The sequence below is a fragment of the Anser brachyrhynchus genome, assembly GCF_964034855.1.
Source record: "Anser brachyrhynchus genome assembly, chromosome: Z".
Classification (NCBI taxonomy): Eukaryota; Metazoa; Chordata; class Aves; order Anseriformes; family Anatidae; genus Anser; species Anser brachyrhynchus.
Window position 1 is genome coordinate 13,391,238 of NC_137697.1, and position 25,283 is coordinate 13,416,520.

Sequence of the window (25,283 nt, forward strand, 5' to 3'; positions counted from 1 at the left end):
TGACACATTTCACAATGCCACTTAGACAGTAAGTGGCTGCATCTCAGATGAACGTCAGAATCATGAAACATCTCTACATCTCTCTCTAGACGCAGAAATGCCTCATTATTCATCAGAATGGCTCCTGTGCCTCCAGAATTCTCCTTTTGCACTGTCTTGGTAGGGAGGCATAATCAGTGCCTGCCTTATCACAGCTTCATATAGCATCTTCAAGCTATCTGCTTCTGCATTCCTCAGTAGAAGCTCTGAATTCACCATAGCTCAGGTGGAAATCATTTGAGAAGTTTGTTTTCAGTCAGCAGTCCAGATGCTGCACACTGAGAGAAGTCAGCTGACAGCTGAATGAAGTTTTTATTGCTAAGTTAGGAATACATTTACAAAACTATGTGTAAAACCTGTGTACTTATATCCATGTTGATCTATTAGACCCCATGACTAATTTGGATAATGTCCAGCTTGTATATAGTAAGTACTAAAGTTCAGTAATGGAAACTAACTGATGCAAATGTTCCTTTGTGGAAATTGTTTTGCAGAAGTTGTCCTGGTTCTGTCCCAGCTCAGTTAAGGCTTTGACTCTGATGATGTTTTAATAATGAAAAACTACAATGCTGTATATGTTTTATAGCCCCTTGATGCTTAGTCAAAATTTAGGAGTTAGCACATGGTGATAATTTCACTTTCTTCTTTTTTTAGGATATACAGAAAGATAGTTGTGAATCTAATCACAACATCACCTGTAAAGTGGGATATCCATTTCTAAAAACTGCAGAAGAGGTAAAAATTTCTCCCACATGCACAATTTCCTTGCTTCGTGTTATCCTAAGGCCAGGCCAGTCACTATCATTTCTGAATTTCTTTTGTCTTGCGTTCACTCAAAAACTTGTCTATGCACATTTCCTAAGCTGTATTTGACATGAATTTCTCTGATGGCACTCTCCTCTGTGGCAAAATCAGAAGGCAGAGACACATAGCAAGTACACTGAGCCAGACATGAAAATATCAGGTCTTTGGTACCTATACAGGCAGCTGTGGTATGTAAGGAGGTAGAAAGTGCATACTGCCGTCAATGACACTAACAGAAGGCAAGAGCACACCTAGCTATAAAGATCTGTCTCCAAATGCATAGGATATTGTTTTGCGTGTGTTATAAAAAATATACTAAGACATCAGACACTGTGACTTTCCAAAGGTTTGAGCCTATGACTTTAGTAATTTCATATAAAAAATGTAACCAGCTGTTTGAAAAGAGGGTAAGCTGGCATGTGGAGATGCTAACCTGGATCTGCCAAAGCCAAGCATCAAGGTTTCACCCATGCTCAGTGGAGACTGAGAGGCTTTTCCAGCAAGCGGTCCACTTAAAATCAAGTACCAGCTTGAATCTCTCTAGTGATGAGTCTGTATCTCAAGCTAGGAAAGAGGAGTTTTAGCTGAACTTAGCCTTTGAAAATATACATCTAAGCCTCACTGAATTAGTCTAATATTGATCTGGGAAATACCATATTGCAAGCAAGCAAGACAAACTGTCTTTCCTGTTAGTTTCTTGTCTGTTCCCTTATCATTATCAGGTCTGTTCTGCAGATGCATAACAGAGGGAGGGTCAGGAGTGATGTCCTCTTACATTGCCTCCAAAACACAAGCTGGAACAGGTACATGGGACTTTCAGGAAGTCAATGAGTGGTTATTTTCGTGAAGCCAAATGAGCATACTACCCAAAGCCAGTGCCCACAACACTCCATCCCCAGATTTTCTAGTTTTTTCATTTTTTCTTCTTTCTTTGTCAGTATGTATGTAGCTATAGACCCCTAAATCTATAAATTTAATTCCCTCCTTTGCATTTGAAAATTAATCTCCAATTCACTGATATGCATCCCTAATACATTCCTTTTTAAAGTCTCTTCCTGAGTTTATTTTTAATATGAAGAAATATCTAAGACAATTTTCTCTGTATCACTTCGTAATAAAGATTTGTAACCATTAAAGAAAAGATAAAACTCTGAGCTCAAAAGTCCTTACTGTGACAAACAGTAAAACTTTGGTTCGTATAAAAAATTTACCCTATTCAGTGCGACTTGTTTGGGATTTGTTTACAAATCTTACATGGCACCAAACTGTGTTAGGTTCACCCTAGATAGAATGAGTGTGGATTTCTTGAGAGACCTAGTAGCCATTTATTTACACTGTAAATTCTGTTCAGAATTCTAGTTGTTTCATTATATATTAGGTGAGTTTCCAGAAGCCTTCTTTAGGCCACTCATCTCCGTTGCAATTACCAGGCTTTTATGCTTTGTTTCTTCCTCAGTGGAGAAAAAAAAAGTGTTTCTTCCTCAAATATATCCAATTGATAAATTGCTTGCAAGAGCAATAGTTTTGTATTAAGAATTATGTAGCTATGTATTCCTAATATACTATGTGTTAAGACTTACGGAGGCTTCTCAGCTCCAAAAATTTGATGCTCATGTTTAATAAGTGATAACTTATTTCTTTCTTTGTTGGGACAAATTCAAAAAAGTTGATTCCTTCATAGAAAAGGGTTAAAATATTAATAAGGATTCCGTAGATAAAAGTAGCAAAGTTTTGCTCATTTTTCATCAGTCCAAACCTTATTATTATGTTTTTAATTCTTTTTTTTTGTTAAAAAAAAAAAAAAACTTTTTAAAATGTGCAGTGTATTTCTCCAAACAGATTTCCTTCAAAATATCATTCCAATTCAACGCATCATATCTTCTGGAAAATGCCACTGTTGATGTATATGCAACAAGGTTAGTTCCAATTGTTGCTTGTTTATCTTGTGATTTTATTTAGGAAACTCTAGAGCTTTCTGTTTCATGGTAAATCAAGGATGACATGTCTAAACTTAGAAGTGGCTAAACAGTCTGTAGAGCTGGCAGTTTTGCAGATGTACTTTGTCTAGCAGAGGACTTAGTGTACTAAACAAATTGCTGCTTGTTTCTAGATCCTGTAAGTCACAAATGAGTCAGAATTCACAGTAGTTTTCTTCTTTTGCAGCCTTATTGTATGCTAAACAGAAAGTTCTGACCCTCAAGGCTGTTGTGGTTTAGCCCTGGCAGACAGCTCAGCACCACACAGCCACTCTCTCACTCTTCCCAGGTGGGATGGGGGTGAGAATCAGAAAGATAAAAGTGTGAAAACTCATGGGTTGAGATAAGGTCAATTTACGAGGTAAAGCAAAAGCCACGCACGCAAACAAAGCAAAGCAAGGAATCCACTGCTTCCTGTTGGCAGGCAGATGTTCAGCCACTTCTTGGAAAGCAGTTCTCAAAATGCGTAATGATTTCTTGGGAAGACAAATGCCATCACTCCCAATGTCCTCCCTTCCTCCATCTTTTCCCCCACCTTTTATTGTTGAGTATGACACCACACGGTGTGAGACAACACTTTGGCCAGTCTGGGTCGGCTGTCCTGGTTCTGTCCCTCCCAACTTCTTGTGCACCCACAGCCTCCTTGCTGGGGTAATAGTAATTAATTGGAAATACATAGGTTTTTTTGTAATTAATTGGAATGTAGGTTTTCACACCCAGAACTGTAGGTATTTCAATTTCTTCATATCTCTTGGCACCTGGTAGTCCTGTCACATGTGCAGATGAGTATCAAGGTCACATATAAGTTGCATATGTTGTTTTATTTTAGTGACAGCGAAGAACCACCTGAGACCTTGGGTGACAACAGAGGACAAGTTACAATTCCAGTAAAATATGAAGTAGGATTAATATTTGTAAGGTATATATGCTTCTTTGTACTTCTGTTTGCTAACATAGTAAATGGCCAGATGTTCAAAGACAATAGAGTATTGCTTTGTTCTTAAGCTGCACGCAGTATCTACAAGCAACAGCTTCTCATGAATAGGAAGAACAAGCTTCATTGAAAGAGCAGGTATAGGAAAAGATAGGGATAACAACTCCGTTTTGCTGCAGCTCCTTTTTATCTATTTAAATTCAGTCTACAACTTGCAAGTACAACAGCAGCTTTTGTTGATTCTTGTACTTTGCCCTATTCATTCAAAGGCATTTCAGGTACATAAGAAAGAAAACACTTTCAGCTTCCTGGCAGCCACAACTTTGTATTAATGTAATGTTGCATGGTGTAGTGTCTGATCTCCAGTTTCAAAAATTAGCCTTAATTTTAGATTCACATAGAGTTGTTTCTATTAGTTCAGATATAAGCTTTAATGCAGGTCTTATACAGTACTTTCAGAAATAGCTGGAATTCGTAGAATCATAGAATCATTAAGGTTGGAAAAGACCTTCAAGATCATCTGGTCCGACCAACCCCCTACCACCAATATCACCCACTAAACCACATCCAAACTTTCCTTGAACACCCACAGGGACGGTGACTCCATCACCTCGCTCAGCAACCCATTCCAATGCCTGACTAGTCTTTCTGAGAAGAAATGTCTTCTAATTTCCAACCTAAACCTCTCCTGGTGCAACTTGAGGCCATGTCCTCTAGTCCTGTTGCTAGTTATCTGCAAGAAGAGGCCAACCTCCAGCTCCTTGCAACTTCCTTTCAGGCCATTGTAGAGAGCAATAAGGTTTCCCCTGAGCCTCCTCTTCTCCAGACTAAACAACCCCAGCTAAATTCCATCCCTGTTAAATTCCAGTTAAATTCAGTTAAATTCCATCCCTGAAAAACATCATAAATACTACCAGTAGAATTACAGGGCATGGTGTGCATGTGTAAATTCATTTTGGATGCATTTCAAACGTTCAATTCTTAGAATAAGGAACTGCACGGGCAATATTTACTCATTTCCTTGTTTTAACTGAACACAGCGTTTGAAATGTACACGATAAAAAGTGAACACTTCTCAGAAAATTAGTAGAAGCAGCAGTGCGCTTAACAAAAATAATTCACTCACTACAGTTTTTATGAAGTTTTGTTCTTACTGTTTCTGTTTTTAAATCTGCAGTGTTTTCAAAGAACACCATGTTATAATTGCTGCAAATGATACCATCCCTACTGCTATTAACACAACAGAGCAGATTGGGGATGAAGTTACTCTGCATTATAGGGTAAGACACAATTAAAACTATATATATTTTCATTTAGTTTGAATTAATCAATGTGATAGCCTGTTACTTAAGTAGTTTCATTTTATGCAATATGTTAAACCTTCTACATTGTTTAACAGTTTTTTTCTTGCTTGCTTTAGAATAAAGTGAGTCAGAGGTTCTCAGAGTGGTCCATTTCCTGTGGAGTAATTCCAGTGGGTTTTATAGCTGCTGCATATGCTAATAAATGAGAACTTGGCCTACGTCCATTACAGTTTAGAACAGATATTTCCAAAATCCGGTCAGCTCTGAAAAAAGGCATATGCCATGCTCCAAGAACATTGTCTTCACAATGGAATAAATACTGCAATCCAAAATCACTTGGGAAAGATATGTTATGGAGTAGAAGCCCAGTCTCAAGTTGCAGTAGGACTGAATTCAGTTAAACTGGGAGCATCCTTGTTTCCCAGTGTCAAATCCAAAGCTGAACAAGAGTCCCGTATACAGAGGATAAAAGTCTCTGAACCAACTTTCTGTCTGTAAAAAATGGGCCATGGGAAAGGCCCATTGTTCTTGCTCTCAATAAGCAACAAAGGCAAAAGTTGTTATATTTTCTATCCCACCTACAGTGTTTTACTTGACTACTTCTTTTAGTCTAAAATTTTAAATCCAGTAATCCTGAGGCTTTTTGTGTATGTTTTTCTAGATACTGTTCAATCTCTTTTCAAAAAATGTGTTCTCTGAATATGAAAGAGAGCTGGTGGACTGCAGAGCATACCATTTGTGATCTCATAAGCATAACTTATCTCTGCAAGCAGTTTACCACAAATGAGTGGTCAGGAGGGGTAAAAGTAAGAGTTCATCATACCACTTTTTGTGTGACAGACTGTAAAAATGTTTAACAAAAAAAAAAGAGAAGAAAAATATAGAGAAGGAAAAAAGCATAATTAAAAACCAATAAAGTAAGGAAAGTACTAATCAAAACATTTTTCTTGTTTCTTATAGATTGAAAAAGGTGAACACTTTCCAATGCCAAACCTTACGCTGCAAATCCTATTTCCCGATGTAACATCTTCTAAGAACACTCTTCTCTACCTTACTGCATTGTCACATTCCCAAGTAAGCTAGTAATTTCTATTTTTATTATTATCTTAACTTTTAAACTTTTTGGTGTAAAGAACTGCAAACATTTTGGGTTTTGTATTACTTCAAAGTAGATGTTGCTTGTAGTCTAAAAGGCAAGATGGTGGTGTTTTTAATGTTTGTGAAGGTGTTCACAGGAAGACAGAAATGCAAATTTTCTTAAAAGCAAATAAGCAAGTGTAAAACAACTTTGAACAATAATTGGAATATAATAGTTTTAATATGATATATTGCCATGTTATTAGGAGTCCAGATTGAGATACGAGGGACAGGACTCTTTCTGAGCCGCTGATTATCTCCATTATTAGCAGTGCTTACTGATAATGCTGTAGCCCTGCTATTTGAATCTAGAGCTCAGTCTTCTGTACAATCCTCTTCTTTCTGTTACTGAAATTAGCTTTCCTGTATATCTGCTCCCTGGCGCTAGCAATCCTCTGGATTCTTCCTTGTCTGGGGCACTGTGACATCTTGAAGGGATAGTAGGTCACACCTTTCAAATGCTCTTCACTGTAGTCCTTATTTGAGGGTAATTAGTTTTTCCAGAGCAGCTGGAGGATACCACAATTCCAGCAAAACAGTAAAACTAGAGCTATATCAATAATGCGACAGCTGAGCACTAAGTGGTGACCTGAACCCACTTCTTTTTTTTCCTTTTCATCTTTCCCTCAGAACCACACCTCTTCCCAAATATTTCACTTAGGTGTAAGGTATTGCACCACTGAAAAACAAGATGAATGAAAGGTCTAAATGAAAGTTCAAGGTTCACTTTAAAACAAAACAAAATCAAAATATTTCATGCTTAGAATGCAAAGAAGTTCTGACTTTTTTAATTTCTTCCCCCATTATTTTAATTGCTAACCAGTGACCACATTTGACCTAAGCTTACACATGCATTCACAGCTCTGAATTTTCTGTGGGAATAATTCATCTACTGTTAACTACACCCTAGTGATAGTGGTGTGCCAAAGTGCACTGCAGAGGATTGCAATCCTTCTTCATTGTTGTAATCCGAAAGTAAATATCCTGGACTGAAAAAAAAAAAAAAAAAGGAGGGGGAAGGGGTGGACTCCAGGAGAAAGCTCATCTCTCTTCCCCGCAAAGAATTTCTCAGTTGCCTTTGAAGGAGTCATGAAAGGCCAGTAGTACAGCAGCACCTTCCCCTCCTCCCTGGGCAGCATAGCAGGAGCACCTGAAAGCTGCACTTAACCTACCTGTCTGCTTGCTAAGGCAGAAGAGCTGTGGGTCCCCATGCAAAAGCTATTTAGCTCCCTTAATAGCCAACTCGTGCTGGTTCATGAGGCGGTCAACATACAGGAAGTTCTTGTTTGCTTCTACAGATGTTTAAGTAGCTGGATAGAGCTTAGGTTAAATTATCTCATAAAAAGCTCATTTGTTGCTTGCTTAATGATACTTCAGTACCTACACCATCTGAACTTGCTCTTCTGCACTCTTGCTATATAAAGTTTTATTGCATTTCGCTGCTTGGTACAGTTAGTTGATGTTACTAAATATTATTTTTTAAAAAAATAATTAAAAAATAAATATTTTTAATGTTGTCTTGTTTCCAAGACCTTTTATTAGTAATAAGTTGAATATTCAAGCAATAATATATATTTTTTTTTTTTTTCTGCTAACAGAATGCCATCTGCCGAACTAGTTACCCTGTAGATCCCTTAAAAATCAGCTCTGGAAAACCGTTTGTGTTGCCAAAAATAAAAGAACCTACAAAGGATACAATTATGGTAAGCCTACCAATAGTATATATAATTCATCCTAGATATTAATCTAGGTCTTTGAGCTGAGTATTTCTACAATTAACATACAAAATCTTCTCTCACGCTGCATCCTATGGAAAATCAGTGTGTTTAATAGCCATAAAAGGTATCTTTATGTAGGACTAGCTATATGTTTTATTATTTCCAGCTACAAAACTGTATGTAGAACTGAACTCGTGTGTTTGCTTGTTTGTTTAATTCAACAGTACTTCTGACAGCTGAGTAAATCTCACCTTCTGTATTTCCATTGTAATTAGCAAATTATATTTTAAAAGCTTGCAACTTTTCAGACATCCAGTTAAAAATACTTTCAAATACTACCCATCCAATCTGACAAATTTTCTATGCAACTGGAAGAAATGTAGTTGCTGATCCAATTTGGAAAGGACTAGCCTCTCACATTTAGACCGAAGAGTTGCAAAGTATAATTTTGCTGATGTTGTTACATTGTCATGTTGAGGGGAAAGCCATCACACTACCTACTCAGCAGAGAGGTACAAGTTGAATTTCTGGCATGAGTGAAACTGCCAAGAAACAAGTGCTCTGCCATGTTTATCATATATCCTTCACATGGATGATAACTGTTCAGGCTAGCACATGTTTCCAAGCCATTGAACATGTCTGCTGTTCTCCAAGCCCTCCTGCCCTGTTTGAAAGAATCATCTTTCCACAAAGAGAAATGTTTAGGAAACACTGTAGAGAAGACATAGGTGTGTTGGCAGAAAACTTCCTGCAGTTACAGGCTGTGCCTCGTTTAGGGAACTCTAATGATGCCTTTTGCTGCGTAGCTACAGAAACTGAGATTCCTGAAGGCTAAGGGACTGCAAAAACTGGGACTGTTCTACCACAGCATGAATATCTCAATTAATTGCCTACTGCAGTGTAGTTTTTGCATAAAAAGCCCTAGTAATTTATACCAATCTTGGATTGATATCACAGCAAGACTATGATTTGCGTACATAATAAGCTTAACTGTTTTTACTTTAATAATGTGAAAAATCTGTTACTATTAATTCACGCTGTTGACTTTTAAACAGGACTGTGATACATACAGCTGTGCATCTATTAACTGTGCCCTGCTCCCATCTGACATATCACAAGTGAATGTTTCATTAAGAGTGTGGAAGCCTACTATCATTAAAGTAAGTAAATCTCATTTGGAAGTTTGAAAATCTTAAGCCACTCTCTTTAATGTTTCTTGAACTTATATCTTTAATATTTTTTAACTCTGCATGGTCCTCTGGTATTTTGAATTGTTAATCTCGCTCTTTTTATATTTCTGCAAAATTAATTTCGATCTCTTTTATTGTCTTTATAATACTTAAGATGAAATTTAAAACACATTAGAAAGACAACCCTTACTTATTCTGTATCGATGGTCTTTTTTATTAGTTGGTTAACCATCCACAAATTATAATTCAGCAGATGTAAAAAGGGATATATAGAAACATTTTTTAAGTTTTAAACTGGAAAGACTTCACAGTTCTAGAAAACAAATTTTGATCAGTTTTTGATACTGAGTTGAGTTCCTGGTTTGTGGCTTGTCTTTCTATGAAAAATAACAGGACAAGATAGGAGATACAGGAGAATTTTAGAAAGCCTGAATCTGTCCCTGTGGCCAAAGTACTATTCCAGGATTAAGCAGTATTTCTTTGAAATCTCTGATCTCTATACTTTTAAATCTGTATTGCTGTCTTTCAAACAGTGACGTGCATGCTGAAGGTGTCATGCACAAGCTGCTTTGCTGACTTTCATAAATACACCTTTTCAGCATCACCCCCAAAACTTTAGCATTATGTTTTGCTCTTAGCCTTCTCATTTCTGCAAAGCTTTCTGCTTCAAAATACCTAATACAAACCATTGACATTTCTTTCTTATTCCAGGCAACTATTCACAGCTTAACCCTTGTTGTGAAAGCCTTACTTAGGAGTGAAAACTCGTCACTGATTTTGAGAAATGACCACCAAAAACTAGAGGTAATAACATGATAATTAATGGATTTACTCTTCATAGGATTTATTCTGCTACTGAATTATTCAGTCATTCATTTCTAGTGAATCGATCGCTATCTGTTGTAGTGTACTATCCTACTCTAAATACAAGTAAGTGATTTCACATTACAGTAGAAAATGTCAGAATTAGACAGCTAATTATACTGAAATCCTGTTACCCACCAATGTACCTGGGTAAGAAGAAGCACTATCTAAAGTACTTCTGCCTGATGCAGTATAAGTACTTCCTGCATGTGTGTAAATTGAAAGCATAACTAAAATTATTCTTTTAGTGAATTTACAGTATTTTTAAAGCTGTCTTTGGTGAAGTGATCCTACTTTGTACATTGTATTTTCTTTATTATTCCTTTATTTATTATTTCTTTCCACTCCATTAACCAAGACATATATTTGAAACAGTATCTTTTATTTTCCAGAAATTTTCCTGGTCGTTTTCTTGTATGCTACATCTGAAACAACATTCCACTAATGAGTTCCTATTAAAATCTATAGTTGTTTATTCATGGGCTATTAACAGGAACTTGTATATAATGCCATAGCAGAGATATCAGATACAAAGAGAAATAAATGTCTTCAATTTCTTTGATTTGCTATTTATCCTTGAATACATTTTATTCCAAGAGAAATTCCAAGAGGTTTATAGTGGCTAATGCACTGCTTTTCTGTGATGACTTGTACATGCAGGGGTTTATTTACTACAGTGTACATTTTTAAATGTTACTATGTTATTATTGTTAATATCCCTCAATTCATAACAGTGTAACATACAATGAGAATTAGATCTTGTGCAAAATATTTTTGGGATGCAGATCTCGCAAGTCAACTATTAAATGATACTATATCCAGGCATGTCTTTTAAGTGACAGGTTGAAATACAATCCTGGAGCAAAAACACATGTGGGAGGCTTGTCGATAAAGAGTAGATAAAGACATAATTTCAAGTTGAATATTTGTGTTCAGCTCTTTAATGTTTTTGAACTATAAAGTTGTCTCTTTAATAAACTCTTAAGTTAAAATAATTCAAATTCACTGTATCATCACTTCCATTTAAAATTTGAATGTTCCATATTTCAGTTCAGTTTACACTAGCTAAGCCTTCTTAAAATTAAATTAGTGTCCCCACAGCCTTTCATACTAAGCTTGCTAATCACTGCCATCTTGCAGGGAGGCATGCATTGAGTGATGAAGAATATACTGAACAAAGTCCTTAACATTCATTTCAACTATCCATATTTTTGGTTCTGAGTTCGTTATAAAAATGACTACTGACTAATAGCAGGGCCATTCCTCATGAAGTGAGACCCTGGAAAATCAGTGCTTACTAATAAAAGTCATGCTGCTCTGTTGTTATTTTAGAAGGACAAGTTATTTATTGCTTACATTCTGAATGCTTTGCAGACCATGATTAAGATTTCCAAAGAACTCCCACCTGGTTCAGTCCCCCTCTGGGTTATCCTCCTGAGTATCTTCGCTGGACTCTTGATTCTTGCACTGCTTATATTTGCTTTGTGGAAGGTAAGCTGCACATTCGTCTCTTCATGAAAATAAACAAATATACTTAACTTCTGTGTCATGTTCTATAATCACTAGAACCTCATGGACACTAATATTAGCCAATAGGAAGAGTGAAATCTTGTAGAAACGACAAAATAACTAATAACACCACATTCTTCTGAAGTGTGGCATGCTATGCTTTCTGATTAAAGCCTGTAGTGCTATATACATAACTATGTGATGGAAAGAAAATTTAAAAAGAGATTTTAGTACCATAAGGTTTTTTGCTTTAGCTTTGGCTGGATGTGGCCAGGTGTTTTCTTTGTACACGGAATGCTAGGCCCCTGGTGTAAGTATTGCCACAAGTGGGCACTCTTCTCCAAGCTAAATATTCAAGTTATATTTCAGTTAGAAAGCTACAGTTTATAAATTTCAGCATGCATAATGCCTTGAAAAAATTTGACAAGCGTAAATTATTATTTATTCAACTGAGTACCAACTGTTATTAAGCATTTTAGTCTGTGACATTATGTGAGAATAACAATGATTCAGCAATCACTCACTGTATATTTTCCTGGAACGGAAAACCTAAAGGGTTGTACTTCACTGATAAAATATTAAATGACTTTTTACTGCACTGCAAGTGTGAAAGTAGTAGTAAGAACTTAGAGTATGAATGCTACCAATATGCTTTGAGTTGTATGCTTTGAGTAGTTCTTTATTCGTGTTTTTTTCTCCTGCAGGCTGGATTTTTCAAGAGACCACTAAAGAAGAAAATGGAAAAATGAAAAAAAAAAAAGATTTCTTCAGGTCTGCCTCAAAAATGTGACTGTAAAATTAAAAACTTAGATATATATGCAGTGGCTACAATGTTTTCTAAACTCTGGTGCATTTAAAAGACAGCAGAACGTCAAGCAAGAAAATCAACGGCACAGGTGAATGATGCAAAGAAAGAATAAACAGCCTTATGTCATTTTGTGATACTCAAGGACATACTTTCACGTGTTACTCATTTTTGGAGAGTAACTGAGTTCAAAGATTCTAAGTTTTTTAATACGAAAAATGCCTAATCATATTTTTATATGCCTATACATGTGGAATCCTTTTTCATCCCACATTATGCAACAAGTCAGTTTGTATGTAGCAGTCCCACTGTTTTTATCAACTTATGATTTTCAAAGGGAAAAAGTGTTATATTCAAAATTTCCTCCCTTTTATGGGCTGTCAGTTCACAAAGCAGAACATTCAAACTTCGAGAATGCACCAAATATTGCATGGCAACTGAGGTAATGAAAATTCAGAAGATAGAAGCACCTGCAGAACCTTGGGTGAAAATCACTGAAATTCCTTGGACTGTTCTTTCAACTATTTTAGTATGTCCAGCTGAACCCAGGATACTCCAAGAAAGAAATTTTTATTGTCAAGAGGACCAGTAAAGATAGATCCATTAAATCATGTAACTGTTTGAACATCAAACAGATTTTTGGCAGACCTAGAAGTGTATGCACAGAACATTCAAGCCCAACTAATTGCACACTGTACTCAAATAAGCAGAGGCACAATTGTGTCTGCAGATTGAAATGTCCATATTTATGCAGAAAATGTTTAGAGGTACCCTGAAAGTTTGACTCTTGCTGTATATCTTGGAGTAGCCAGGAGGGTGCTTCATAAACTGTCACTGTACATTTGTTGTGTAGCTATTTAATCCAATGAGTTTAATGTGTACAAAATAATAATTAACAAAAGAGCACAGATAAACTTAGCACTGGCAAGCTTCTTCTAGTAGTGCAAGTCGCACCTCATCTTTGTTACTTACGAGTTTAAAAAGGAATGAAGAATTTCTATACTAAATAAGCACTTAACAAATGATGTTTATTTTGTGTCAAGGATTAAAAGTTTATATAAGAATACACTGAACTGTAGATAACAAAAGATTTCTTTAAACCTATTTAGACTATTCAGCTTAACAGGAAACTTCCTCCTTTCTTCTTTCACACACTTGTTTTCCTCCTACAAGTATTTCTCTCTGCAGCTCATGGCTATACGTTGTCTGTAAGAGCTTCCTACTTTACTTGCAGTCACACAAAACTAAGTAGAAAATGGAGGCTTGCAGGCAAAGTGCAATGTTGTCTCGGCATGATATGACTCAATATCGATTGCCAATATATCAGAAAATGTTGAAGAGCACTTCTGTAAGATGTCCTCATTTGCGGAAATGCCTTTGCCTTGCCAAGGAAACCAGGATAATTTGTTCCTCTTGTTGGTACAAATTTCACTGGAATGAAAAAAAAAAATCATTGCAGTTTTCAAAAGGTTTTATTTTATCAGATACGCTCTACTGACTTTATAGTAACAGCTTAAAAAGCAATAATATATTTTATAAAGATTTTTTTGTCTTTTAATTCATTTAATGAAGAGTTTTTTCTTCTTTAAGAAGAGACCATAGTTTGGGTTGAACATGCTGGCAAGTATGACTCTGGAAATGTGCCAGAAGGTGCTTCATTGTTTAAAAGATGCTGTCACTCTTAAGTACCTTCTATTTAGTTCCTAAATTAGAGAGTAGTTATTGAGAAAGGCTGAGATTTATGTTAATGCAGCAAGTAGGATTACATTTGAAAGTGTTTGTAATTTCTCCTTCTGCCTGTGGGAAAGGTGATTGTTTCATAACAAATGTTCTGCTGAAAGCAGCAAGACTCAGAGGAGAAGGCAAAGCACTCTGCAGGAGCACTGTGAGGAGCCTGGGAGAGCCACGGAGTCAGTGGGCTTGCTTGCTGGGCTCATCTGCATGTCTGCAAGCATGCCTGACCCCAGGGGATACAAGATGTGCTGCCCTGGTTCTGAGCACAGAGTAAAAACTTGAGTGGAAGCAAAAAATGAGGCAGAAGAGTTGTGGGAAGATCCTTGCTTCATATATCATGTGATTTAAACTGTCCTCAGAGGAATGCAAAAATCCAGCTGCTGAACAAAGATGATAAATTAATATTTGCAAAGGTGTTTTCAGTCAGTGTGAGATGCAAGTTTTATTTTTTTATTTTTTAAGTATAATTTTGCCAATTTGTTTGAAAGAATTAAATGGCACTTGTCAGCACAAAATCTGAATGTCTTAGAATTGTGTGTTTATTTTTTTTGTTTGTTTGTTTTTTCCTTATAGTATCTCTGTAAAGACATAACAATGCTATTATCCTAATATGGTTTTGTGGAGGAACAATTATGAAAAAGTTGTGACTCACCTATGCACACATACAGTCTATGGTAGTAAAGGAAATACTTGTATTTATTATTATTCACCCAGTTTGTTAACCATTAGGTCATTTTTCCTGGCTTCATAAAATTAATCACTCTAAGTTAATTCAAGTCACACATCATTTTTATGCAGCATACCTTTTGTTTATTTCACTTTTTAGTTATGGTAATCTGATAACCAATGCTTTGTACTTTTTCTGATGATATGTCTTATTTTAAAGCACCAGCCTGTTTTAAAATATAAGTCAATAGAACAGTCTGTTTCCCTAATGCGTACACAAAAATATGTATCTTATCAATGCAAAGTATGTTTGAGATTGATGTCCCATTCTTTTTAGCCTGCTTTGCACTGGTAAAAACAGTAGGAAGCTTCTTATAACCACACTGCTATTCTGTTTCTCATGATGCATTCTCCCTTTTCACATTTGACCTATTATCAGAAGCTTAATTATAATATCTATTTAAAATATAAGTATGTAAAGGGGATACCACTGTAGCACATTACTCTTACACAGGCTACATTAGTGAAATCACTATTTTTATATGTAGAATCTTTCCACAGCACTGCAAGAGCGGTATTTTTACTGCTTCTCACTATATACAGCAGAAAAGCCTACTGAAATCACTATTTCCAACATCAGGAACATCTCATTGAAATTTGGCAGGCACCAAAAATATCAGTAAAGCATGTAATCTGTTTTACTCCTACAAGAAGACACATTAGGCTTGTAATGTGATTCTAACTACTAGCAAGCTAAACATTTTTGTTATTCAAATAACAGCCCATAAAAAATATAATAAATTGGGTGTATAACCTGAGCTTAAGCAATGGAAGGAATCTGGCCCTGGCCTGTTCCTAATTTCAGCACTGAAGCAGCTAACGTTAGAGCAAGGGAATGGAGAATCTATGTTTCTATAGCATAGCACTTCTCTGGAAAGGACTAAAAGCTTTAAAACATTGCTCCTGCTTCAATCCGAGGCTGTTCTAGAGGTTGTCAGTCCCCTATATGATTTTACAAGACTTGGCAAACAGCATCTACGTTAGAGCAATCTCCCTGAGCTGCTGCTTATGCCACTGTCATTCTTGGTCTGTATCTTGAGCCCTTGCCACAGATACCAGCCACTTTTCCTGAGCCCATGCCTGAGATCAGTAGTACACTGCCTGTGCTGAGTTCTTTTGGGCACAATGTACCTTTTAGGGCTTGTGTCAGGGCAATCTACCAACAACTGGAGCCAAGTGTTTTCATCTTCTCGTGGTAAAGAGAGGCTGGACAGAGGATCAGGCTTATCTAATGAATTCCACATTGTCTAATTGTTTTATTTTCCTGGATTAACTACTGTATAGATGATCCAATTCAAACAATAAATAAATAAAAGCAGAGCAAGAGAATGAGAGTATACCTCTGTTAATTATGCCTCTTAACGGGAATCGGATGGAATTTTGTGTTAAAGAAAGAAATCACAGCACTCTGCACACTATTTTGTTTTTCCTGTAAAATTATTCCATGTGCTTTATTGATTTAAAAATAAAATAAAAATCTAATGTATGTACTTTGTAGTTTGTTTGACTTTCAATGGTATAAGATGCATGTGAAGACATCCCAGTACCTAAAAACTACCTAAATCTGTCTACTTGTCAATAGAAAGCTATTGCAGAACTAAGCATCCTTGCCCAGCATAAAATCAAGGAAATCTTGAATTCTGTCAATCTCTCAGAAGGTTGCCATGCATTGTACGGATTGTGCTTGTAGCCACATTTAAAAACTTTTCAAAGGACAGTAAGAATTTCTGACAGATTTGGTTTCATGACATTATATACAAAAAAGCTGAAGATATATTCACTCCTCATAGAATCATAGAATGGCTCAGGTTGGAAGGGACCCTAAAGATCATCTAACTCCAAACCCCCTGTCATAGGCAGGGATGCCACCCACTAGATCAGGTTGCTCAGGGCCCCATCCAGCCTGGTCTGAACATCTCCAGGGATGGGGCATCCACAGCTTCTCTAGGCGACCTGTACCGGTGCCTCAGCACCCTTCTACAGTGGAGAAATTTCCTCCTAATGCCTAGTCTATCCTCCTCTGGTTTAATCTCCAGGCTGAACATCCCCAGCTCTTTCAGTCTTTCTTCACAGGAGACGGGCTCCAGTCCTCATCTGTGATCATCTTTGTAGCCCTCCTCTGGACCTGCTCTGACAGCCCCACATTCTTGTGCTGGGGGCCCCTGAGGTGAATGCAGCACTGCAGGTGGGGCCTCACAAGGGCAGAGCAGAGGGGCACCATCCCCTCCCTCCACCTGCTGCCCACCCCTCTGTTGGTGCAGCCCAGGACGCAGTTGGCCTTCTGGGCTGCAGGCACACACTGCTGGCTCATGTTGAGCTGTTTTTCCACCAGAATCCCCCAGCTCCTTCTCTGCAGGGCTGCTTTCAATGAGTTCTTCTCCCAGTCTGTCCTCAGGTCTGGGATTGTCCCAGCCCAGGTGCAGCACCTTGCACTCATCCAACCACCCTTGCCATCCAGTAATTTCTCTACAGAACTTACTCCTGTGACCCAAATATTCTGTTGTCCCACATAGAAATGATGTTCACACCTCTTTCCTTATAATATAATAACTATTTGTATCAAAACTTCCTAAAAGATAAAGATTGCACTCATATCACAGTTAAATTAAAAAAAAATAAAAAAATTACAAAACACATAATGACTTAACTGTTATCAGAGACTACTCTGATGGTGAGTCAGAATCCTGTAACAGCAACATCCTGTCCAGTCATAGGGGATTGCTTACCAACAGTCCTACTATGTATGTATCTGATAATTGGAGTTTACTAGGCATTTTCGATGGGAGTACTTCAGTGAAAATCAGCCGCTTGGTTTTTTTTTGTTTAAAGTGATTTCCAATGAAATTAATAATAATAATAATAATAATAATAATAATAATAATAATAATAATAATACGGCTATAGTCCATTTCACACAGCAAGGTGTGCAATATTATAGAGCAGTTGCACAGAAGAGGACTGCAACTAATAGTATTTAGCAGAAGCAGCCCTGATACTTCGGATTCTGAAAGCAATAGGAGTTCATGGAGCATGTGTGATTTGAGCCTTGTAAGAATAAAATTCCTTTGCAACAAAGATTAAAGTACTACTGAAATTTTAGTAACAACTGGTTGCTCAGAAAGCACAGCTAGATTCTTTTTAAAGAATTCATTGATAAAGTGAGCTCTCCTTGGTGCAGTCTTGTTTTTAATTACAAAACCTCAGAGCCGATATCCCAGAGGTGTTTGACTTCACTTCCTCAGTCTAAACAAAATAAAAAATAAAAAATAAAAAATAAATAAAAAATAAAAAATAAAAGGATGAATAAAAGAATGACCCCCAAGCTTTTTTTTCTTGGGGAGATATGTTGGTCCTTCACTGCTTTGCCCCTTATGCAAAGCACTCCTCTGTCTTCTTTTCTCCCTCCTCATGTCTTCTCAGAAAAGATTGACATTCCTCAAGGGCTCACTGAATGTTACACTGCGTACGTATTTTCAAAGAAATGTGAGAAGGAGCAGAAGTGCTTGAAGTGTATTGCACATTTAGATCTAGCAGGTCAGTTAGCTTGGCAAACTTTCTTCTTTCTGCACTGTTCACTTTCAGAGGTGGCTATTGTGAAATCTGGCTTCTCAGTTATGGTTCAGCTTGATTTGGAACTGGGAGTTACTGAGTATTTACTGCAAATTTTCATTTATCTGGTTCATTATTATGTATGGTTCTTAAGGCTTCTTCACGTTTACTGTGCCATTGTTACTCCTCCTGCAGTAACGAAATAGGATTACTCTCTCCAGTGAAGTTTCCTTCATGTGGTCTTATGTTACGGAGCCTTTGCATCTTATCAGAAGATCTCCTCAATTTATCCTAAAAAGGCATTTGAAGTATTGCAATTGTGGCAGTCAATGTAGTCTGAGAAATATAATTCATTTTCCTTCCTTTTGGGGAACTGTATACATGAACCTTGCTGAGTGTCCTCATCTTATGGCCCACATTAATAGCCACTGATGCTCGCTGTTGTTTGCCTGCTCATAAAACATCACTGATAAGAGTATATTTCTCTGGTCTCAGACATTTTATGTATGCCACTACAGATGCCAGCAGGTCTCAGACTGCTAGGGTTCAGTTGAAACTTCCCTCAACACTGATCCAGAAAAAGTGCTCTGCTGATACCAGTGTTGTGAGTTTAGGGAATCTCGCGAATGTCAGAAACTACTGAGTTTAGGTTTTTTGCCATTTATCTGAGGGATCTGCCATTTGAGGATCTCAGATCAGAAGATTAATTCAAAGACTCTGGCCTCCTTTACAACATAAATTCCCAGTATTTGAAAAGATCTCCATAGCTATCAGCACACAAGCATTGGCAAATATAGCTAGAGAGCAACACGTGTCTTATAAGATACATCTGCAACACATTTTGTTCTTTCATACAAAGCACCTTCAGATTTAATCATTTTTGAAGGCTGGCCTGTTTGCCAGCTGAGACTTTTTCTTGTAGGATGATAAGATTTTTGCAATCTGATAAGGAATAATTTTGTACATCTGATCAACTAGATGACACTTGATCTTCTTACCATAATTTTCCCCCCACAATCTTGTCTTATATTTCATCTTTAACTCAAAGTTCAGTAGCAAATGGAAGGTAACTTAGCAAAAGATCTGTTAAGAATAGATCCAATTCAGCAGTTATGAACATACTGAAAAGTATTTTCTTGAAGACTCAGTATTATTTTTTGATAAGCTGCAAATAATATATGAAAAATAAATAAAATAAAATAAAATAAATAAAATAAAATAAAATAAATAAAATAAAATAAAATAAAATAAAATAAAATAAAATAAAATAAAATAAAATAAAATAAAATAAATAAAATAAAATAAAATAAAATAAAATAAAATAAAATAAATGTATTAAGATTTTAATCAATTTCACTTCATCCATTTACAACTCATATGAGATTCTTTGGGATTTTTTAAGGCTTGGTTAAAAAAATGCCTAACAAATGATTAAGCAACTCTTTGTGACAGACAAATAAAAAGGCAGAATGAATAGGTTTTAGTTCCACACACCAGACAACAACTAGGTTTTCAAATTTTCAAAATAAAATTGTCAAAAATGTAAATAAAGGCATATTTTGAGCAGATAGAGCTCATGTTCTCATCATGTACCTATAATCCATAACTCCTGTCTGAGAAATATTTGGAAGAAGATACCCACTGTTATTATCAGCTCAAGTGGTTATTGGAGCTGCATCAAGGTTAATGCTCTGGGAAGTGGGCTGAAGCCACTGAGGGAGAACACCAACTGTTCTACAGAGCACAAAATTATAAAAATTTAGCAGGCTGTCATATTGAGCCTCAATTCTGGATCAAAAATGAATGGCAACATTTCCTCCCTGGCTACTTTATTTCCCATGAGCATATTTTCCTCACAACAGGCATAAGTTTTGCTCACCTATAAACAGAATCAGTAAAAATATGTATGTACCATGGTGGTAGGACATAGTTCTGTCAAAACAATTTGTAATAGGTTAGCATGTGCAGATATGTATAGACAGAAGCAGAACTGGAGAGGACACGATGGCCAAACTCTGCCTTTTGAGGGCTTTCTACTGAACCCTCTCATGAATATCAATTTCATATTTATTTTTCAGAGGACAGCCTGACTTTAAAGGATGTGAATATTGTTCCTGCACATCTGCTGTTCACATCAAAGCACTGGTATACTTCTCTTTGCCAGTAGTGAAAAGGAGTATAAAACTATGGCTCCTGTGTTTTCCCTTTAAAATCCAAATTTCACTTTTCAATCCTTTTTAGTTCCTCTGAGGTTCATATCAGCTGGTGAAAATCAAGTGCATACTGACCCAACTCAACTTTCAAACATTTTGCCAAGGTCTATTGTGAGTCTTTGTCATCTCAGTTATCCCTTTCTCTTCATTGCTGGCAGGTTTAGTGGAAAACAGATTACTCAGTTCAAAGTGTTTACTCTTCGTTGGGCTGTGTAACAAGATCTGTTAATCTCAAATCACCATGTAAGAAAATCCACTTCCCCACGTGGATTTGAATGATTCTTGGAGGGCCTGAGATGGATGGGGAGGTGAAGGAAGCGGCTCCATATGCTTTAAACTGATCTTTTTTTTTTGTGAGGATTAACCTATCCGTCAGGATAAACTGTCAATCATGTAGATGGTATATTGTGACTTTCTAATGGAGGGCACTAAAGACGGGAATGGGTTCTAAATGTGGGACTGTTTGCTTTGTAAGGGGTGTGCACATGTGTGTGCCTAGGCAGGGGACCTCACCATACTACTTTACATATTTTATTACATATTACATAGTACTTTATGCATCTGACACACCAGTCCTCCTGAACTAAATTACTTCTTTTTTAATTTAAGTCAACATTGTAGGCACTTCTGAAACCTACACAGAGTGATTCTTCCTGTCCACCCTTTGCATGCAGAGGGTTTCAAAGGTGACTGAGAGTGTAGGATATTTTCATCTTTCACTAAACTTATGCCCTCTGTGCAGATTCCCAAGAGCGATGGACCATATACCCTCTTGAAAACACTTATTTCATCAATAATACAATATTGAGAATAAAGAAATATATCTATTAAAGTCAAATCAACTATTACATTCTCAATAATGGCTTAGAATGAAGTCATAAAATGAGCTAAATACTAAAAATTGCCAATCCTTATAAATACTAAGAAGTGTGTCTTCCTGATTAGTCTTTGGAATTAAATTAACTGAATAGAAAACTATAAATTAGCCCAATGGCAAAATCACGTAAAAGCACTAATATTGGCTCAGACCAAAATCTGTGTAATATATAGTCCTGTCTCTGATGTCAGCCAAACCAGATACCTATGAAAAAGCCTAAGACCTAGACAAGACCAGCTTCTCACCAGCACTGTTCCAGCCTCAAGCCTTTTTGCAGTTCAAGTTCTTCACAGGCTGGGAAGGTTTCAGTGTGTTTAGTAATCTGTTTCTTTGGCCACAATGGGGAACCCGTGTTAGATTAAACTTCTACCACTCCATGGCACTGAGGTCTGCACCTGAGTACACCCTGGGAGAAGAAACATACCCTTTTTTCTGTGCTCACCTTTCTTCATGGTAGCTTCATCACACAGCCCAAACTCACCTTTCTAGAAGACAGAGTATTACTAACCCCGTCACCATCATCCATGCCCCTTCTAATACTATACATTTAATATTTCCTTTTAAGACACTCCTAATCCAGAGTTAAAAGTCCTAACTTACTTAGACTTTGGATTGAGGACTTTCCTCACCTTCCATCCTCTGTCTCAAGCTTTTCTAGTTCTAACATAGCACTTTGAGGTGAATGAAGCAAAATTGCACAGTGTTTAAAATGTGTGTTTTGATCAGGAGAATAGCAAAGTGCTGGCTTATATTCTAATAATTGTCTAAATAATTCCTGATATGTCATTTGAGGTTGTTTTTTTGTTTTGCTTTGGTTTGGTTTGGTTTTTGACCTTTTAAAGCTTAATACCAAAATTGAATTATTACTAATGTCTAAACTATGTCCGCACCACTACTTCTAGCATTCTCTTTTTGGTTTTTGATTGGGTTGGGTTGGGTTGTTGTTGCTGTTGGTGGTGGTGGCGTTTGGTTTTTGTTTTTGCTTGCTTGTTTGTTGTTTTTGTTTGGTTTTCGTAGCTCATTTTTCTTCCTTCAGTGCCTTCTTTTAATATAACATTTTTTGTTACAGACATGTGCCTGCCCAAAGTAATAACTGTTACTTGGTGGCCCTTCCCTCTAACATCTTCATACACATCAAAGGAGTGACCTGGAGCCATACACCTTGGCCTCACAGCCTGTATATTGCATCATCTTCATGAGAGCTCCTCCCAGAAATAAGCGAACAAAAAACTCCTAGGTTGTACACAGCACAGAAACTCTGAGTGTGCAGCCACCCCTCACAGATGACAAAAAATGGAAATACCCAAATGTTTTTATGAGATGGTTGCCATTAAGTTTTGATTATGTCATCATGTTAAAAATATATATTGACTGCAAAAATCCCACAATAAAACAGATCGATATGCATTCACAATATTTTTAATCAAATATTTGTGCAGCTTCTTTCTCTTGAAAATGCAAAAACTATAGTGAACTTTTTGTAGTGGCACTGATCAAGCTACTTGCTTCCCACAACACTTACCATGAAAAAAGAAAGCTCATTTGGCAATTGCCAACCAAACAGATACTTCTGAAGTGCAACTCATCCGTATTTGCGTAGAACCAAGCCTGAAACTTTGCAAACCAGCTCAGGCAGATAAAGCATTTTTGGCAAGTGTCCTTGTGATCACTGACGAGCAAGCACAACAGGGTACTAGAAAGAACATCAGTAAATAGTGAAGACATGTAGAGCACAGAATGCTTATCAGGCTCCCTTTTAAATTCCAAAAATAATGAGTGCTAAGCTATCTTTTCTCTGAATTTTTGTTTGTTTTTGTTGATGAAATATATTAAGGAACAATTTTCTTATTTTTTCCTTCCTTCTTTCTTTCCCTAATTACATAAAGAGTATGTATAGTGTAGCTGAAAAAATAAATAAATAATAATTTAAAAAATAATCTAAAAGGTGAAATACTGCACAGCACAGAAAATATGGTTTTCTATAATACACAATATGCAGTTCAGGATTATATGTTAGGATTATTAAAAAAATGCCTTTTAATCTATTTAAAACAAGTATTCATCTAAAGGTATATTGTTACAGAACAAAATAATTTATGCAGCATATATTCTCTTTTGACCTATTCTTCACAGATACAGACAAATATCAGTTTGGGAAGCAACACTCTGGGAGACAGCCTTTGTGTGTGTGAAACTATTTTTCAACATTGTGTCTGGATGAGGAAGAAAGTTTCGTATCCTGAGGGTGTATTTATAATTAGGATGATGTAACTGAATCAAAGACATTGTTCCTTAGGAAAATGAGGTGCCTTGGTCTTCATAGCCTATTTTAAGGTGGGGCAGAGCATGATTCTAGGTGTATTTGATTTTAGAAATTTGATTTTAGAAATTTCCTATGCTCTGTTTTTTATTATTATTATTTTTGTTTTCTTTGTGGTAGTACAGATTTCCCTCCTCGTCCCAGAGCTGCACACATACTTACACACTCAGCATGGACAAGGAGAGAAGAGCCCAGAACTGTTACCACACCTGGCACTGGAGCAGATGTTTCTGCTTTAGGTAGCTGCTCCTTGAAGTGTGTATTTGCAGGGCTGTTGAGACACCATAAAGAGGAAATCGAGGGACTGCACTGAGACATGTGAGTCATTGTCAGTAAACGATTGACTGAGTCCTCAGCGGGAATGTTTCCTAGGTCAGAACTGACGATGTCTTGAGAAGTGAGTCCATGTGTGAGTTCATGGGTTAGGCTGAGTAACAAGACTTTGTGTCCTTAAAGAGTAAATATGTGCAAGAGACCAATGTGAGTTATGCAGTGACAGGTCCCTGCTGTACTTCCATCAAGGACATTAAGTTTCCGATGAAGTTTTCTTAAACTATACATAGTTCCTAAAAAAAAAAAAAAGATGTCCAAATAAATACCTGTTGAACAATCCATGTTAACAGGTTCTATAAGTTAACAGGCTCTGAAGTTAACATGTTAACTTACAATTCAAATTCACAGCATTAAAAAGACATAAGACAGTGAGAGAATACATGTATTTTTATAACACTCCTGAAATAAAGCTATGGTCTATGTCACACCAAAAGGACTGTGACCTAGACGATGAGCAGGGGGAAGGAAGAAAACATTTCTATTTCAAGTTTCCAGACAAATTGCCTTTTTCACTCCACTGAGTTATTGACAGAAAGTTCAAATTTATTCACCAAAAATCATTGCTGCAAACACAGAATGTATAAAAACAGGCAGTATAATATAGGTTGTACCACAATTTCTGATACATACCAGAACAGATGGATTGAGAAAAGGAAGGTTTCTCAAATACTTTGAATATACAGTACACAGAGTAAAAGCTGCGCAGAATGGAGGTAAACCTGCACTTTGCGCTGATTTCTGATTTCTTTGCAAGCAGAATCCTCGCCTTCATATTTTTACAGGCTTTCACTCCCACTGTGCCCCTGGACATTGGCAGGGCAGCTAAGGCAGCATTTTGCATAGGCATCGCCGGGTCAGTCGGGTGGCAAGGCTCCCGCATCCTGTTGCACTCCTCACAGCTGAGGGCATATTCTGCAGGAATTTCATTTAAAGGAGAAGATGCCGGCTTAAGGCAATTGAGCACAAAGTGCTAAACTCGGTGAAGACAACCGCGCTGCGCTGCCTCGGCAGCCAACAATTTCACCACGGCTTGCAGCACTTTCAGCTGGCTCCAAAAGTGGGAAAGAGGACCCCCCCCCCCGCCTGCGGAGGATTGGCTGAGGGTACCGGGGGCTGCCTCCAGCCCGGTACAGCCAGGAAGAGCGGGCACACACCGGGCACAGCCGCCCCTCGGGAGCGGCACCGGGGGCGGACCGCAGCGCAGGGTCTCCTCGGGGCGCAGGGGGCGGGCGGGACCAGGAGGAGGAGGAG

General features: G+C 37.2%; 1 protein-coding gene across 2 annotated transcripts in view; it reads left to right on the top strand.

The window, feature by feature from the left end:
* Positions 1-16,228, top strand: part of ITGA1 (integrin subunit alpha 1) — an 80,153-nt gene extending 63,925 nt beyond the window's left edge. For both annotated transcript variants that reach the window (XM_080572989.1, XM_080572988.1), the window contains exons 21-30: positions 694-774; positions 2,683-2,759; positions 3,649-3,738; positions 4,931-5,033; positions 6,018-6,131; positions 7,793-7,897; positions 8,968-9,072; positions 9,814-9,906; positions 11,341-11,457; positions 12,180-16,228. In XM_080572989.1, the coding sequence (XP_080429115.1) occupies positions 694-774; positions 2,683-2,759; positions 3,649-3,738; positions 4,931-5,033; positions 6,018-6,131; positions 7,793-7,897; positions 8,968-9,072; positions 9,814-9,906; positions 11,341-11,457; positions 12,180-12,224 (930 nt within the window). In that variant the 3' untranslated portion in view covers positions 12,225-16,228. The remainder of the gene's footprint in view (positions 1-693; positions 775-2,682; positions 2,760-3,648; positions 3,739-4,930; positions 5,034-6,017; positions 6,132-7,792; positions 7,898-8,967; positions 9,073-9,813; positions 9,907-11,340; positions 11,458-12,179) is intronic.
* The last annotated feature ends 9,055 nt before the right edge of the window (positions 16,229-25,283 follow it).